Here is an 18,376-nt window from a genome sequence, read left to right on the forward strand (position 1 = left end):
AATCCTGGATGGTTTGTCCTCGGAGTTTCGCCTGCCAAATAAATTCTGTTATACTCAGAGATAATTCTAACAGTTTTAGAAACGTTAGAGTGTTTTGGATCCAAATCTACCAATTATATGCATCTCCTAGCTTCCGGGCCTGAGTGGCAGGCAGTTTGCTTTGGGCACACTTTTCATCCGGACGTGAAAATAGTGCCCCCTAGCCTTAAGAAGTTTTTAACCACATTGGTTTCCATTGATAATAACCATACCATGAAATTGTAAATTACTATTTCAGCAGTTCAATTCAACAATCATGCCTTTTTTGTTACCTTTTTATGAACGGTTGGTTTGTTGTATAATTTCTTGAGGAACGTCAAATCCCTTACGATCAGAGGAGGTGATTGGCTATTTCTTCTGCTCAGACCAATCAGAGACTGGGATTTACCCCTGGTCCTGGCAGCTGATTATTGGAAAGAGCATTATCCTCTTCCCCACTGCACCATAGTAGTTGTGTCCAGTATGCAGTCCAGTATGCAGTCCCTTATTGTCATAGCCCTCCTGACAGGACATATTTTACAGCCTCTGAAAAGGCTAGTACCTAATATCCAAAGGCGCAATACCCAATCAACGGAAATATATTTCTGAAGTTGATGGGGAAAAGGGGTAGGTTGAGGTGGTTGGTCTGTCCAGAGGCTTGATTGGGTTGAGCTAGTGGTATGAAAGCCCCGGATCCAATTAGCTTAGTGACCTAGGTATGGAGGAAGATGGGTCAGATTTGGATTTAAGCACCCCCTACCCACCACCACTATATCAATCTCTATTGGTCTTGAGGAAAGAGTGCCCCCTACTGGACAAACCGACAGTGTATAACTTCAGATATCCCAGGGGAGAATAACTGCCCTGTGTCATTGAAGCCACGGAAGTTCACGGCCTACTGCAGGCATTGTTTGCAGAAAACAGCACCACCATTATAGTGAATGGAAAAATGACAATCTTTGTGGTCAATCTTTGTATAAAAACATTTTATGAGGACAATCATGGTACCAATAATTGCTTCTAATACACCAGATATATGTCTCCAACCGATTATTTTAAAATCTCAATGAGAGCACTGAGCTACCCTGCGAAGTCACTTCCTGGAGTAGCTCAAACCGCGCATGTTAAGTCTCCATGAGACACCATCATAACCGACTCAATTTGGCTTCAATGCGCTATTGAGTCTTCACATAGGAATGAATGGTGTCACATGACCAATGGTTTTGTCCATTAATATATACAGTCATTGGGTTATGCAGCCAAATATTCACCAAACTTAACCCTGGGCCATGTTCATTAGGGAAAAACTTAGTGTTTAAAATGTTTTGCAACGGAAAATGAAAATGAGGGAATCTAGGTAGTCCCCATTTGTCTCAGTTAGTTTTTTTTTAGTTTGGTCCCTAATGAAAACAACCCTGCTTATCTTCAACTGTTTAGCATTTAGAGAGCTGTGGAAAGATATGGCTTGCAAAGAATGTCACTAAATTGCTATTTGTCTGTTTCTCTTTTCAGCCAATGGCGACTTTCCTCCTACTGTAACTGGCAACACTAAACTGCCAATGAAACCAACCAATCAGAACATCAAAACAACAACCCCGTCCAATGGAAACTCAAGAACCTTGTCAGAACATCCAACTCTGACTGCGTGTAAGTGTCCACCTGTTGTCGTATAGCTGTGAGTATCTCAGGCATAGGCGCTGTATTTGTAGTATACAGAAAAGAGGGAAGAAGATTATACATTTTTGACTCTGATCTCAAGCTAGAACAATGGTCTCTGATCCCACACACAGACATTCTCTCCTATCCTCTCCCTGCTTGCTCACTGACAAACACACACACACACACACACACCCAGGATGACTTCTACTCACACTCACTCCACACGTGCTGTGAAAGGCACAGTGCTTTTTCCTCAAACAAAGTAAGTGTGCCACCTACTGGATTCATCCCCACGTCTGTAACTGTACATCTCACTCTGGATTAAATGGAGCAGGACGGACAGTTTTGATCTGCTAAACGTTCCAATTTGCTTCCATAGAATGTAAATGTAGCTCCTTTCACAGAGTTGACATTTTCCACCTTCGATTCTAACAAGCACCGAGCTACTGCATAAATTAACACTGTGGATAGTGCAGAGCTGGAATTGGCTCCTTTTAGACACATTTTACACAGCACGCAACACTGACTTTCCAGGAGTATAATCATTGAAGTAATCATGTATTTTGTCTTGTCGCTTTGTCTTCGAGCCAATAGCACCACCGCAGACAAAATAAATACCTATCTGGCTGCTGATGCCAGTGCCCTTATACTCTGAGAATCTCAGAGTAATTGCATTTATCACCATCTTGTTTACTCCTCCAAGCAACAAGATGATGTTCATGACATTCCCTTCAGTATCATTGCAAAGAGTGAAATTCACAGTTCAGTCAAGACTTGTTAGCCACAGCCTCATGCTAACACACTCCCTTGCAGTCATTTTCCTTCATTATACAACGGGTGGATCTAATCCTGAATGCTGATTGGTTAAAACCTCATTCCAGTCGGTGTCTATTCTGCAAGTTACCACCGGCTAAATCTATGACGCTTAAATGCCTATTTACTCTGTTTCATCAGACTGCGCGATCCATGGTCTCATCAGCCCAGCCAGGCAATTTATAAACTTGATCTCCACTATTAAAAGCATCCAGACATTATCTCACATTTCTGTTAGACTAACATTTAGTTTTCAACATCTGAAATTTGTATAAACCTTGATGTCTTGTCTCTCTGACATTTGCAACATTGTTTCACTATTCAATTTCAATCTCCAGCTGTCCCATAAAAATGAATATGTTGGGAGTCGGGATGAGATAGACAAGTAGGCAGGTTTTCTCAGCCAGTCAAAATCATGAATCGGCATATTTTTATGGATATATACAAAGAACTTCAATCAAATCCAATTGTATTCGTCACCCGCGCCGAATACAACATGTGTACCATAAAATGCTTACCTATAAGCCTTTAACATGCAATGTAGTTTTGAGAACAAAGAGTTAAGAAAATATTTACTAAATAAACTAAAGTAAAAGAAGTCTCACAATAAAATAACAGTAAGGAGGCTATATACAGGGGGTAACGGTACCAAGTCAATGAGCGGGGGTACAGGTTACTCTACTTAATTTGTACATGTGGTAATTTGTACATGTAGATAGGCGTGAAGTGACTATGCATAGATGATAAACAGTGAGTAGCAACAGTGTCAAAACAAAGGGGCGGGGGGGGGGGATTAATGCCAACAGTCCGGGTGGCCATTTGATTAATTGTGCAGCAGTCTTATGGCTTGAGGGTAGAACTGTTAAGGAGCCTTTGGACCTAGACTTGGCGCTCCGTTACCACTTGCTGTGCGGTTGCAGAGAGAACAGTCTATGATTTGGGTGACTGGTGTCTTTGACCATTTTTAGGGCCTTCCTCTGACACCGCCTAGTATAGAGGTCCTGGATGGCAGGAAGCTTGGCCCCAGTAATGTACTGGGCGATACGCACTACCCTCTGTAGCACCTTATAGTCGGATGCCAAGCGGTTGACATACCAGGCGGTGATGCAACTGGTCAGGATGCTCTCAATGGTGCAGCAGTAGAACTTGTTGAGGATCTGGGGAGCCATACCAAATCATTTCAGTCTCCTGAGGGGCAATAGGCATTGTCATGCACTCTTCATGACTATCTTGGTGTGTTTGGACCATGATAGTTTGTTGGTGATATGGACACCAAGGAACTTGAAGCTCTCAACCTGCTCCACTTCAGGTCCATCAATGTTAATGGGGGCTTGTTTGGTCTTCCTTTTCCTGTAGTCCATGATCAGCTCCTTTGTCTTGATCATATTGAGGGAGAGGTTGTTGTCCTGGCATCACACATGGCCAGGTCTCTGACCTCCTCCCTATAGGCTGTCTCATCATTGTTGGTGATGAGGCCTACCACCGTTGCGTTGTCAGCAAACTTAAGGATGGTGTTGGAATCGTGCTTTGCCACTCAGTGGGTGAACAGGGACTACAGGATTGGACTAAGCACACAACCCTGAGGGGCCCCCATGTTGAGGTTGAGCGTGGCAGATGTGTTGTTGCCTACCCTTACCACCTGGGGGTGGCCAGTCAGGATATCCAGGATCCAGTTGCAGAGGGAGGTGTTTAGTCCGATGGGTCCTTAGCTTAGTGATGAGCTTTGTGGGCGCTATGCTGTTGAACACTGAGCTGTAGTCAATAAACACCATTCTCACATAGGTGTTTGTTTTGTCCAGGTGGGAAAGGGCAGTGTGAAGTGCAATAGAGATTGTGTCATCTATGGATCTGTTGGGGCGGTAGGCAAATTGTTGTTGTTCTAGGGTTTCCGGCATGATGGTGTTGACATGAGCCATGACCAACCTTTCAAAGCACTTCATGGCTACCAACGTGAGTGCTATGGGGCAGTTGTAATGTCCTGATAAGAGAGCACATTTTCTATGCCAGGTGAAATCGTGCATCATTAGCTCATTGTTATGGATGCATCCCAACCAATTTGACTAGAAAACTGCTTAAACAAATGTGAATGCAGCTACTTCGTTGTTATTCTGGCTATTTGACATGACAGTAAATTAGCCGTAGTTGGCTAGCTTGCAAGCAAGGGATAAGAACGTTTCCAGCCAGTATGGCAATTTAGAACAAACAACTGGGTCGCGTCCATAGATACAGAACAAAAAGACTGAACGACTGGTCGGTTTGGGTAGCAACCCTAGATTTATGTCTGGACTATATCTTGTGGAAGGATGAAATAGTATGAATAAATACATAAAAATCAAGCTTTTATTGAAAATGTGTCAATCTTTATTTGAATATGTTGGTAACCCGTTGTATAAAAGTGCTAATGCCCTCAAAGCCGGTGTTTGGAGGATATATTGGCATGGTTTGCCAATTTATCCTCCAAACACAGGCTACTCAAGCATTATCACTAAATTGACATGCCTGATCCGATATGCATCAACCTGGTAACAGACCTTTTGTAACCAACTGTGAGGTGTTTTTTATTGGTGATTAAGATACGAGGAACCAGAATGTGTCTATTAAGTAAGAGCTGTGTCCATTAAATAATGCAATATCGAGTGACTTCAAACACAGGTCGCCTAGCCACAGCATCACACAATCATTGAATCTCAAATATCATCTACGTTTTTTGACGATGTGTTATTCAATGATGAGAGTTGATAATTTGTTGATAATGGTGATTTTTAGTGGTCTCCTGGGAATATTGGCATAGGTTTCCAAAACTGACTGGATCTTAGCCAAGACTGTAAACTAGTCCTCCTCATATGGTGTTTAAATTACAATGGCTATCTAATATCTTGGGTGTTCAAAAAAGCAGGACTCTCTCTGATTTCGGGGTCAGCCTTCTTTTCGTCCTTTGGCCTTGGATTATCATAGGCATTCTCCCAGGAGATGAATAAGTGGACTTGCATTTATGGCTTGGCCTTCTGATAGGCAACTTCGAAGGGGGCTTTAATATTCGCTCTGCATCTCCCTTTGGCCGGAACCCTCCAGTGCTGATGTGCTTGATGCCTGCGGGGGAAACGATAGAAAGCCTGATGAGTGTGTGTGAGTGCCTGATGAGGGTTTTAGTTCAGCGGGCCTGTCACTCTGAAGCAGCTCTCCTCCTTCCTCATCATGCTCAATGATTAACCCTGGGAAACATCAATGTCATTTCTATCTCTCCTCATTGCTCTCTGCTCTTCTTCTTACCTCTCTCTGCTCTTCTTCGCATTTCTCTCTGCTCTTCTTCGCACTTCTCTCTGTTCTTCTTTGCACCTTTCTCTGCCTTTTTTTGCACCTCTCTGCTCTTCTTCGCGCCTCCCTCTCTCTGCTCTTCTTTGCACCTCGCTCTTCTCATAACTCGCTCTCTCACACCTTTTTTTACTGTCCCATCTTGTTCTCTCTCTTTTTCAGACTTACTCTTTCTAACCTTTCTTGCTTTCAGCCCCATCTTACTCATTTCCACTGTTTTGTCTCTCACTCTGCTTTCTTTCAGTTCTTCCCTTTTCCCACTCTTTCTCTCATTTCCCCTGCTCCTTCCCTCTTTCTCCCCTGCTTTTTCTCACCTCTCTCTTTCTCTTCCTCCCCTTCTTTTTCTCTCCTCATTGTTTCTCTCACCCATCTATATGTATTGATCTGTTACCTGAAGTCTCTCTGCACCTTTATTTCTCTGAAACCCAAACCTACAATGAGGTGTGTACTCAGACAGTGTGTGTATGTGTCTGAAATGGCACCCTATTCACAACATAATGTACATATGGCTCTGGTCAAAAGCTGTGCACTATATAGGGAATAGGGTGCCATTTGGGACGCATCCACTCTCTCACTGCTGACTCATCGTTTCTATGGGGGAAACAACAGAGTTCTCTCAGACTCTCAGTTGATGAGCTCACTTCACTTTCTCACTGTGATTACTTCGCCGCCCGATGGAAAAGGGACTCGTCACCAACTTCAAAATGAGTGTGTGTGTGAGTGGGTGCAGTAGAAAGTGTGTATGCCTATTATTTTACAACACCAAGGACAGAGGAAGAGGAGACCGACTGAAGCGATCTGATTGGCTCCTGTCAGCAGAACAGCAAGTGATTGACATCTGCACTAAACAAAATCGGTCCATAATGACTATGCAGATCTTCAGGGGGAACATGTTTTTTTTTGTTGTCTCTTACCGTTGTTATTAGTCACTAATTAACCACATTTCACATGCAGAATACTAGTCGTTAAATCAAATTGTGAGCTGTTGTTATTCCATGTCTGTGGCCCAAATGGAACTCTATTCCATACAGTGCTTAAAGACCAGTAGCCATAGGGCTCCATATAGGGAATAGTGTGCCATTTGGGACACAACCAATGTGTTTGGAAGAGGTATTAATCACCTGGATTAACTTATAATGAGCACCACAATACAAGATACTGTGTGTTGGAATATAATATTGAAATTAAATAGACTGGGGAATTCTTAGACTCCAATTCAACTCATACTCATCTTCCTTCATGCATTAATATGTGCCAATCAAAGTGGAACAACCTTTTAGGGTTATATTCCAATGCAATGACCATACTAGCAGTGTGCATATTGAGTCAGAGGCATGAAATAGATCAAACTATTTCATGCTCATTAAAATGTATAACAGTCACCTGTCCTTTCCTAAACATATGTGCTGTATAAAACAAGGATTTGGAACCGTGTACCATAAAGTTTGACCCCTTTACCTTTCTGTGGTATAGAAACAGTATGAATATGCACAAACACAATAAAAAGCAAAACACAATTAAAACATCAGATTAAAGCTTTGATTAGTCATGAAATGTCAGCAATAGAGCAGCAGCATAAATCATAAACCAACTCAAAATTGTATGCAGCAAGGCTTTCTGTATTGGTTATACCCAGCAATCAAAGCAAATCAAGTCAACAGTCAATTCAATGAATAATCCAGAGTTCAAAGATCACAAAATAAACATTTGATTCAGTTGTTAAGTTAGTTCAATTTAGTTAAATGCAGATCATTTAGTTATTTTTTAAAAAGTAAATCCACAAAAAATAAATTATAATCCAATAGGAATTGTAGGAGAGACAATCAGCAATGCAGAACTTAATCTGATATGCTAACTACTCATTGGTGTCAAAAGGACATCCTTATGTGGGAGTCTAAAGGGGATGTTCAGGTGAATAAAAGAGAAGAGCAGTTGCCGATAAAGTCAATCAAAATGAATCTGGTTTAATACAAGTTGCAACATGGGGACACCACCCGCACAGAAGCAGAGAAAATGTCTAACAGGCACTTATATATTTATCAGACAGTAACATATGTTCTGTTAACACCAGCCCAAGAGGCTGGGAGGAAGTCACAACATCATTGGCTACAGAATCAGAGATACAATATCAGTCTACCTCCAGTCTGATGTCAATCACTATCAACGGATACAAGATTAATACATAACAAACAGCATTGAGTCTAGTGACCATCAACCCGTGACACAAATGGTCTAAAGGAACAGGTTTATACAGCACATTTACTGAGCAATTTTACTTTCAAAGTTATCAAACAAACATTTCCCCATTGTCACTCACACCATGGCCTTTTGCGCTCCCATTCCTGTGTGTGACCCTGTGGAAGCACATCTTGAGAGAGAGAGAGAGGGGGGGGGGGGGGGGGGTCTGTTCACCAACCAAGAATACACAAAACACCATATTGGTCTGCAAAAATATCCTCAGTGTACAACGTAAAACACCAGATAATGCATGCAGAGCAGAAATAGGCCGATACCCGCTAATTAATTATCAAAATCCAGAAAATATCTGTTGAATTCTGCATCCACCTAAAAGGAAGTGATTCCCAAACCTTCCACAACAAAGCCATCACCGACAAGCTGGTCTTGGGGCTCTGTTCATAAACACAAACAGACCCCACAGAGCACCAGGACAGCAACCCAATTAGACCCAACCAAATCATGTGAAAACAAAAATATATATAACTATTTCCAATGTGAGTAATTAAGAAAAATACTGAGCAAACTAGAATGCTATTTGTCCCTAAACAGAGAGTACACAGTGGCAGTATACATGACCACTGTGACTGATCCAAACTTAAGCAAAACTTTGACTATGTACAGACTCAGTGAGCATAGCCTTGCTATTGAGAAAGGCCGCTGTAGGCAGACCTGGCTCTCAAGAGAAGACCGGCTATGGGCACACTGCCCACAAAATGCGGTGGAAACTGAGCTGCACTTCCTAACCCCCTGTCAAATGTATGACCGTATTAGAGACACATATTTCCCTCAGATTACACTGATCCACAAAGAATTTGAAAACAAACCCAATTTTGATCAACTCCCATATCTACTGGGTGAAATACCACAGAGTGCATCACAGTAGCAAGATTTGTGACCTGTTGCCACAAGAAAATGGAACCAGTGAAGAACAAACACCATTGTAAATACAACCCTTATTTATTTGCATTTATTTTCTATGTTGTACTTTAACTATTTGCACATAATATGACATTGGAAATGTCTTTATTCTTTTGGAACTTTTGTGAGTGTTGTTAGGTTCTAAATGAAGAGTAAAAACTCACAGACGATTAGTAAAGCTCAAGCCAAGTTCATTCACCCAAAGGATCAGATAGCTGAACAGACAAAGATGTGTTCCCACCAGCACAAGTATATATACCCCAATTTGGGTGAAATCTCCTCCTTCCCTCTAAACATTACATCTTTATTGCAAGGCAGGGAGTTAAGTGATGTGGATAATAAACTGTTCCTTCTCCCTTAATGTGACCTGACCTGACCTCGGCCCCCATTCCTCACGAATCCCCAGCTCACCCTTATCAGTGAATTCAAACATGTTATTGCCTTTCCCTTACTTAGTACATTCCGAGACCCTGGCTCATATCCAACATGAATTGACCAAAACATATACATTCCTCCTACAGATAACCATTATATTCTGGTCCATAAGATGCCTGATGATTAACAATATTTCAAGTTTAGAAGTCAGAACCCATCAGTGTAATGTTTAATGTACATTTTTATTGTTTATTTCGCTTTTGTTTATTATCTCCTCTTATGGATAGGGGAGACGCTAGCGTCTCAACTGGCCAATTGCCAGGGGAAATGCAGAGCGCTAGATTCAAATAAAATGCTATAAAATTCAAACTTTCATTAAATCACACATGTAAGTTACTCAATAACAGCTACACTCGTTGTGAATCCAGCCAACATGTCAGATTTTAAAAATGCTTTTCGGCGAAAGCATATGAAGCTATTATCTGATAGCCTGCAGCCATCCTTACCAGCAGTAAACAAAGGAGCTATAGCGTAGCAGGCGCTACACAAAACGCTGAAATAAAATATAAAATATGCATTACCTTTGACGAGCTTCTTTTGTTGGCACTCCAATATGTCCCATAAACATCACAATTGGTCCTTTTGTACGATTAATTCCGTCCATATATATCGAAAAAGTCCATTTATAAAGCGCGTTTGATCAATAAAAAAACAGCTTAGAAAAACGCAACGTCACTAAATAATATTTCAAAAGTTGCCTATAAACTTTGCCAAAATATTTCAAACTATTTTTGTAATACAATGTTAGGTATTTTTAAACGTTAATAATCAATCAAATTGTAGACGGGGTAATCTGTATTAAATACATGAACGAAAAGAAAAAGTCTCTGCTCTTCATGTCTTGCGCAACTCACAAAAGTGTCCCCTGTTCCGAGTTGGCCTACTTCCTGATAAGACAAAGGAATAACCTCAGCCATATTCCAAATACTGGCGACATCGCGTGGAAGCGGTAGGAACTGAAAATAGGTTCCTATTAAATATCCAATGGCAAAGACATATAGGGAAGAGAGATGGGAAGAAAAAAAATAATTCTGAACAGTTAGTCCTCGGGGTTTTGCCTGCTACATAAGTTATGTTATACTCACAGACATGATTCAAACAGTTTAGAAACTTCAGAGTGTTTTCTATCCAAATCTACGAATAATATGCATATCTTATATTCTTGGCATGAGTAGCAGGAAGTTGAAATTGGGCGCGCTATTCATCCAAAGTGAAAATTCTGCTCCCTAGCTTTGAGGTTTTAACTTGCATTTTCGATGTTAACATACATTTCCCATGCCAATAAAGTCCTTGAATTGAAATTGAATTGAGAGAGAGAGAGAGAGAGTGACTTACACGTAACCTTGTAGTCTTCAACCATAGACGTTGACCATGAACACAATTTAGTGATCATGGACAGTGGTGTAAAGTACTTAAGTAAAAATACTTGAAAGTACTACTTAAGTAGTTTTTTGGGGTATCTGTACTTTACTTTACTATTTATAGTTTTGACAACTTTTACTTCATTATATTCCTAAATAAAATAATGTACTTTCTACTCTAGTACTAGTTACATTTAGAATGCTTTGCAGGACAGGAAATTGTCTAATTCACACACTTATCAAGAGAACATTCCCTACTTCCTCTGATATGGCGGACTCACTAATCACAACATTTTTCTGAGTGTTGGATTTCTGAGTGTTGGAGCGTGACCCTGGCTATCCTTAACTGAAAGAAAATGGTGCCGTCTGGTTTGCTTAAAATAAAGACTTACTTTTACTTTTGATATATTTACTTTTGATATATTTCAAACCAAATACTTTTAGACTTTTACTCAAGTAGTATTTTACTGGGTGAATTTCACTTAACTTGAATCATTTTCTACTAAGTTATCTTTACTTTAACTCAAGTATTACAATTGGGTACTTTTTCCACCACTGGTCACGGTCAATGATTTGTGCCAATTGCATAATAAGAGGCCATATCTAGCATTGACCACACACCCTGTTCCTTTCCTTTCTCATTGTTCAACAATGTACAGTGGGGAGAACAAATATTTGATACAGAGATCATATGTTTCCTGTAGGTCTTGACCAGGTTTGCACACACTGCAGCAGGGATTTTGGCCCACTCCTCCATACAGACCTTCTCCAGATCCTTCAGGATTCGGGGCTGCCGCTGGGCAATACGGACTTTCAGCTCCCTCCAAATATTTTCAATTGGGTTCAGGTCTGGAGACCGGCTAGGCCACTCCAGGACCTTGAGATGCTTCTTACGGAGCAACTCCTTAGTTGCCCTGGCTGTGTGTTTCAGGTCGTTGTCATGCTTGAAGACCCAGCCACGACCCATCTTCAATGCTCTTACTGAGGGAAGGAGGTTGTTGGTCAAGATCTCGCGATACATGGCCCCATCCATCCTCCCCTCAATACGGTGCAGTCGTCCTGTCCCCTTTGCAGAAAAGCATCCCCAAAGAATTATGTTTCCACCTCCATGCTTCACGGTTGGGATGGTATTCTTGGGGTTGTACTCATCCTTCTACTTCCTCCAAACACGGTGAGTGGAGTTTAGACCAAAAAGCTATATTTTTGTCTCATCAGACCACATGACCTTCTCCCATTCCTTCTCTGGATCATCCAGATGGTCATTGGCAAACTTCAGACGGGCCTGGACATGCGCTGGCTTGAGCAGGGGGCCGTGCGTGCCCTGCAGGATTTTAATCCATGACGACGTGGTGTGGTACTAATGGCTTTCTTTGAGACTGTGGTCCCAGCTCTCTTCAGGTCATTGACCAGGTCCTGCTGTGTAGTTCTGGGCTGATCCCTCACCTTCCTCATGATCATTGATGCCACACGAGGTGAGATCTTGCATGGAGCCCCAGACCGAGGGTGATTAACCGTCATCTTAAACTTCTTCCATTTTCTAATAATTGCGCCAACAGTTGTTGCCTTCTCACCAAGCTGCTTTCCCAGCCTTGTGCAGGTCTACAATTTAACCCTGATTGTCCTGGAGTCTGTTTGATTGAGTGTGTGGACAGGTGTCTTTTATACAGGTAAAGAGTTCAAACAGGTGCAGTTAATGCAGGTAATGAGTGGAGAACAGGAAGACTTCTTAAAGAAAAACTAACATTTCTGTGAGAGCCGGAATTCTTACTGGTTGGTAGGTGATCAAATACTTATGTCATGCAATAAAATGCAAATTAATTATTAAAAATAATACAATGTGATTTTCTGGATTTTTCTTTTAGATTCCGTCTCTCACAGTTGAAGTGTACCTATGATAAAAATTACAGACCTCTACATGCTTTGTAGTAGGAAAACCTGCAAAATCAGCAGTGTATCAAATACTTGTTCTACCCACTGTATGTTGACCATGAACACAACCACAAGGTGATGGTCGTGGTCAATGATTTACTACTGTATCTGATCATACCCCAGTTACATAATCAGAAACCACATCTAACATTGACCACACACCTTGCTCCTCTCCTTCCCTTTCTTCTTGTTCAGCAGAGCGTGACCTGTGTGTGTGTTTGTGTGTACCTATGTGTACATGCACCTCTGTGTGTGTATGAGCATGATCAGTTATCAATTGGCCCCAGCCCTAGAATAATAGAATAAGTAGGGATGGATTTACGTTGGGCAACGACCAACAAGTCTGTAGGCGGTTGCTGTTCCTTGGTTGAAAATGACAGATTCGGCCTGGGGACTTCACAGCTTCTTTATAAGTATTTGGTGGAGAGAAGACTAGCTTAAGAATACATTTACTTCTACTGGATATTTTAAAGCCTTTGCACTTCTAGCCTTAGAACTGGTCAGAATTGAAGGAATGATGGATGGCGCTACATTTCGGGAAATTCTTGAGGGAAACCTATTTGTCTTCCAGAGATTTGAGACTAGGACAGAGGTTCACCTCCCAGCAGGACAATGACCCTAAGCATACTGCTAAAGCAACAATCGAGTGTTTTAAGGGGAAACATTCAAATGTCTTGGAATGGCCTAGTCAAAGCCCAGACTTCAATCCAATTGAGAATCTGTGGTATGACTGTCACGATAATTTCCATCCTGATGTTCTAACTGAACTATTTTATATCTCTGTCTAATTCCTGAAGGATGTAAATCTCCAGTTCAAAGAAATAGACAGTCTCAGCCTGCAATAGATCATTTCTTGATTCAGAGAGAGCTCTGCCCTTTGTCATGGAAATTGCAAGATTATGTTATAATGCTTGTATTGCATTATAATGGTAGTTTTATTTGACAGAATAGTGTATTCTGTTAACTATTGTGTGTGTGTTCTATTGAGGATGGGCCTTTATGAGATAACACTGACAGAGGAGATTTACGATGTCTTTGGGTGATAAAACCTAAAGAGCATTCCAGAGAACATGAGGTAATGTTTTTGTGCTATACCGTACCAGGGTGAGATGGTTCCAGTTTGGAGTAGGAGGACCAGACACTGGTCTATACAATGAAAACTGTTGACACAGCAGTTGCTGTCTGCTATGTATTATAGCTGTCTTTCATACAAATCTTAAACTTGTGACCATTCTCTGTATCTGTTGTTTGTCATGTAGGTTGAGAGCGGTGTATCTTGGCTATAAAAGATCTTTGTACTTTTGTTTTATCACTCTCAACGGTTCATTAGAAATGGTGAATTGTTGAAAGTCATTGCTATTGCAAAGCCCTTATTATTAAACATGTAGTTTAAGTATAACTCTGACATGTGTGTTAAGTTTGACTCTCCTCATTTGATAATACAGAAATTAACGACCACACCTTCAAGTGCAGAGAAAATATTTTTATACACACACACAAACATGTTCAAATCTTAAATTACGCCTTGCTCAGACAGTTACTTTTCCATTACACACATGCATTGTTTGTTATTTTCTGCAATATGTTTCATACTTGTCTGCAAGCCTAACAATTTCTCCCCTCCACAGGTGGGGACAGAATGTCCTGTTATTGGTTTCACAGTAGCACAACTTGTCTGTCGATAGCTCCTCATATCCTTTGTTTCACACTTGCACCCTGCTTACATAGCTAAACAGGAACAAAATGTCCTGGTTCTAATTCTGACTAAAACCACACACATCATCAGATTATAGTTTTATGATTCTAATACATTTCACACAATAATATGGTTTCAGGGTGGAATACTTTATTCGTTATCTTAATCTTGCGACGAGCAATCCCGTATCCGGGAGCGTAATCATAGCCTCAAACGAATTAGCATAACGCAGCGGACATGAAATACCCCTAGAAACTTTTCCTATTCATGAAAATCGCAAATTAAATGAAATAAATATATTCAAACACAAGCTTAGCCTTTTGTTAACAAAACTGTCATCTCAGATTTTTAAAATATGTGTTACAGCCAATGCTAGACAAGCATTTGTGTAAGTTTATCATTGCATAATGCTATGCTAGGCTCTGCTGGCAGCAGGCAACATTTTCACGAAAATAAGAAAAGCAACCAAATTAAAATATTTACCTTTGAAGAACTTCAGAAGCTTTCACTCAGGAGACTCCCAGTTAGATAGCAAATGTTCCTTTTTTCCCAAAAATTATTTTTGTAGGCGAAATAGCTCCCGTTTCTTCATCATGCTTGGCTGAGAAATCGACCGGAAAATGCTACGACTATAACACCAAACTTTTTTCCAAATTTGCTCCATAATATCGACAGAAACACGGCAAACGTTGTTTAGGATCCATCCTCAAGGTGTTTTTAACATATATATTCGATAATATATCCGACGAGGCAATTGGTTTCTCATAAGAAGCGATTGGAAAAATGGCTACCTCAGTATTTTACGCAAGATTTTCTGCGGGAGACACCATGTGACCAAATGCTATATATGGTCCCTTACAGCCATTCTTCAATGGAAATGCCTAAAGACGTCACAATGCAGTAGAAACATGGGGGAATACGTGGAAAACGTAAGCTCATTCATAGCTCATTCATAGCCATATAAGGAGTCATTGGCATGATGCGGTTTCAAAAAATGCGTCACTTCCTGGTTGGATTTTTATCTGGGTTTCTTCTGTAACATCAGTTCTGTGGCACTCACAGACAATATCTTTGCAGTTTTGGAAACGTCAGAGTGTTTTCTTTCCAAAGCTGTCAATTATATGCATAGTCAAGCATCTTTTCGTGACAAAATATCTTGTATAAAATGGGAACGTTTTTCATCCAAAAATGTTAATAGCGCCACCTAGTCGCAAGAAGTTAAACATAGAAGAATTTGTATCAATGACTTAAAGATTGCTGTACATCAGCAGAACCTATCCAAATTGAAGCAGCTGGAGCAGTTTTGCCTTGAAGAATGGGTAAAAATCCCAGTGGCTAGATGTGCCAAGTTTATAGAGACATACCCCAAGAGACTTGCTGCTGTAATTTGTGCAAAAGGTGGCTCTACAAAGTATTGACTTTGAGGGGGTGAATAGTTATGCACGCTCAAGTTTTCAGTTTTTTTGTCTTATTTCCCTGTTTGTTTCACAATAAAAAATATTTTGCATCTTCAAAGTGGTAGGCATGTTGTATAAATCAAATGACACAAACCCCCCAAAAATCAATTTTAATTCTAGGTTGTAAGGCAACAAAATAGGATAAATGCCAAGGGGGTGAATTCTTTCGCAAGCCACTGTATCATTCTTTACTGCCTCGTCATTTCTAAACTGGTTAAACCATACTGAACACTGCACTTACCATTGTTTCAATTTACTACAGTGAAACATGGCAAAATCAGTTTGAATGCTCAGCTAACTCAAACTTTTCTCCTCATTTGCAGTGTAATCCCAGGCTGTAGCGAATGGGGAGTTATTTTTTGCCTAGATTTGCATGAGATTAGTCTTCTCAGATAAACATGGCTGGACCACAACACTGATCGAGTCACTAAATCCTGATTTGGGGGAACGATGGAAATGGTGCCGTTCCCACTGTCCAGCGTGGCTGTCAGATGAAAATGCCATATTTTACCATTCATGAACATACTAATCTCGGTTAACCCAGAACTAAAGTCTTTGGTAATAAGTCAGATGCTCAATTAAGTTCTGGGTCCATACGTGATCAGAGAAGAGATAGAATAAGGATCAGAACCGGAATGAAGAGCTCCACCCTCTCTCTTTGTAAGTTACCGGAAAGTCTGTGGGCCAAATGTCCCCTTCCCTGGGAAATCATGCTTTGTCCAAAGCACTAACTAATGCTGCTCCTAATGCTCCTCGTTATCTCACTCATCCCGTTGTATCATGAGAGATCTACAGATACCATTTATGTTTACATAGTCTGTCCATGAGAGATTACAAACATACAAACACCCAACTTCAGAAACTATTTGGAATACATGTTCTTGATCCTAGAGTCATGAAATGTTTGGAGTACATATAGGGGATTCATTTCCTTCAAATAATTTGAAAAATGTAAATGGACAAAATGGAGTTTGGAGATTTTCTTCAGACAGTAATGATAGGCATTTTTTTATTACAGTGAAATATGATGAAGATGCTTATTTTATTTATTCCGTTATATCTCGCTCGCAATCAGGAGTTAGACGAGTAGGACGGAAAAAATGTTTCTGGCATTTCACTATGTTGGGGTTTATTGATGTGAGACTATAGAGTGTTGGGGGGTTTGTTGAAGTGAAATGAAAGATGAGGCACAATTTGTGTGATGGGAAATGAGATGAGTTTGAACAGTGTACTGAATGATGAGTGTCTTCATTTGCCTGTGTGTGTGTGTGTGCGTGCATGTGTGTGTGTGTTTGCGCGTGTGCATGCATGTACAAATGTGTGTGTACATGTGTGTGCAAATGTTCATGTATGTGTAATCAATGTGTTTTACAGACACCAAATGGGCCTTTCACACTTGTGGGGCAGTGGGTTCAGAGGGGCCCACCCCAACCCAGTGTAGCAGCTCATATCGGAACAGCAACATCAACGTTACCGTGGCAACCAGAAGCCCATTCAAAGGCATCCAAATCTGGAGAGTGCCGGAGACTGGCAGCTACAGGTAAATCAAAACACCAGCTGCATCTCAATAGTCTTAAGTGGCTTCCTTTCATGGTAGGTGTAACATATAGGCTGAATCTCAAAAGTCGAAATTGGCTTAATTTCATGATAGGTGTAACATACAGTATAGACTGAATCGCAATAGTCTGAATTGGCTTGGAGATGTAGCACTGAATTTAATAGTCTAACTTGGCTTTAACGGTAGGTGTAGCACACAGTCTCAATCTCAATAATCTAAATTGGCCTCCTTTCATGATAGGCGTAACAAAGGGTCTGCATCTCAATAGTCTAATTTGACATCCTTAGGAGAATGTCCAATACAGATTTGCTTTAGACACTCATGCACAGACACACTATCTCTCTCTCTGTCTCTCTCTCTCTCTCTCCATCCCAACCCTCAAGCGGCCTTCAAAAAATCTATAGCCTCGCTCTCTCGTCCACAGACAGCAATCGTCTATCGTTTCCACCTCCTTAAACGAGCGGGGCATTACTGGCTAACCAGAGTCTTTGGGTTAGAGAGTGCGGCTCTAATGGTTAAATAGCATGACTCACACACTTATTACACCCGGCTCCAGTAACCCACAATCACACGGTGATTAAGAGGCTGCTTCTTATGCCTATCTTTCTCTCTCTCTTTTTCTGTCTCTCTCACCTGGACTCCATTACTTTGTTGATTACCCCTCTATATCTGTCTGCACCTCAGGTTGTTCCCTGCGTCAGCATTGATGTCGTTATTTTGTTCCCCTGTCCAGAAGCTGTTCCTGTTCTATTTCATTTTCATGGCCATTGTTTATGAAATGTTCTCCCTCTACCTGCTTCTCGTCTCCAGCGTTGATCCCACAGAACGCTAACACCACTAAAGGAAGCATCGGGGAGGTAATGTTTTAGTTGGTGATGTCGGGTCCGGGTGCCGTCGCTGATGGAACCGGGGGTGCCTTAGCTAGCTCAACGGGCTTCCACACCTTAGCTGGCTCGAGAAGTCTTCTTGCCTCGGTTGGCGT

The 18,376-nt window shown here is 41.0% G+C and overlaps 1 protein-coding gene across 2 annotated transcripts in view; it reads left to right on the forward strand.

Moving 5' to 3' along the window:
• LOC110506268 (ALK tyrosine kinase receptor) overlaps positions 1-18,376 on the forward strand; it is a 167,324-nt gene that overhangs the window by 57,938 nt on the left and 91,010 nt on the right. For both annotated transcript variants that reach the window (XM_021585704.3, XM_090221732.1), the window contains 2 exons: positions 1,531-1,665; positions 17,211-17,376. In XM_021585704.3, the coding sequence (XP_021441379.3) occupies positions 1,531-1,665; positions 17,211-17,376 (301 nt within the window). The remainder of the gene's footprint in view (positions 1-1,530; positions 1,666-17,210; positions 17,377-18,376) is intronic.

The sequence above is a fragment of the Oncorhynchus mykiss genome, chromosome 26 (genome assembly GCF_057628025.1).
Source record: "Oncorhynchus mykiss isolate SJ-2025 chromosome 26, ASM5762802v1, whole genome shotgun sequence".
Taxonomy (NCBI): domain Eukaryota; kingdom Metazoa; phylum Chordata; class Actinopteri; order Salmoniformes; family Salmonidae; genus Oncorhynchus; species Oncorhynchus mykiss.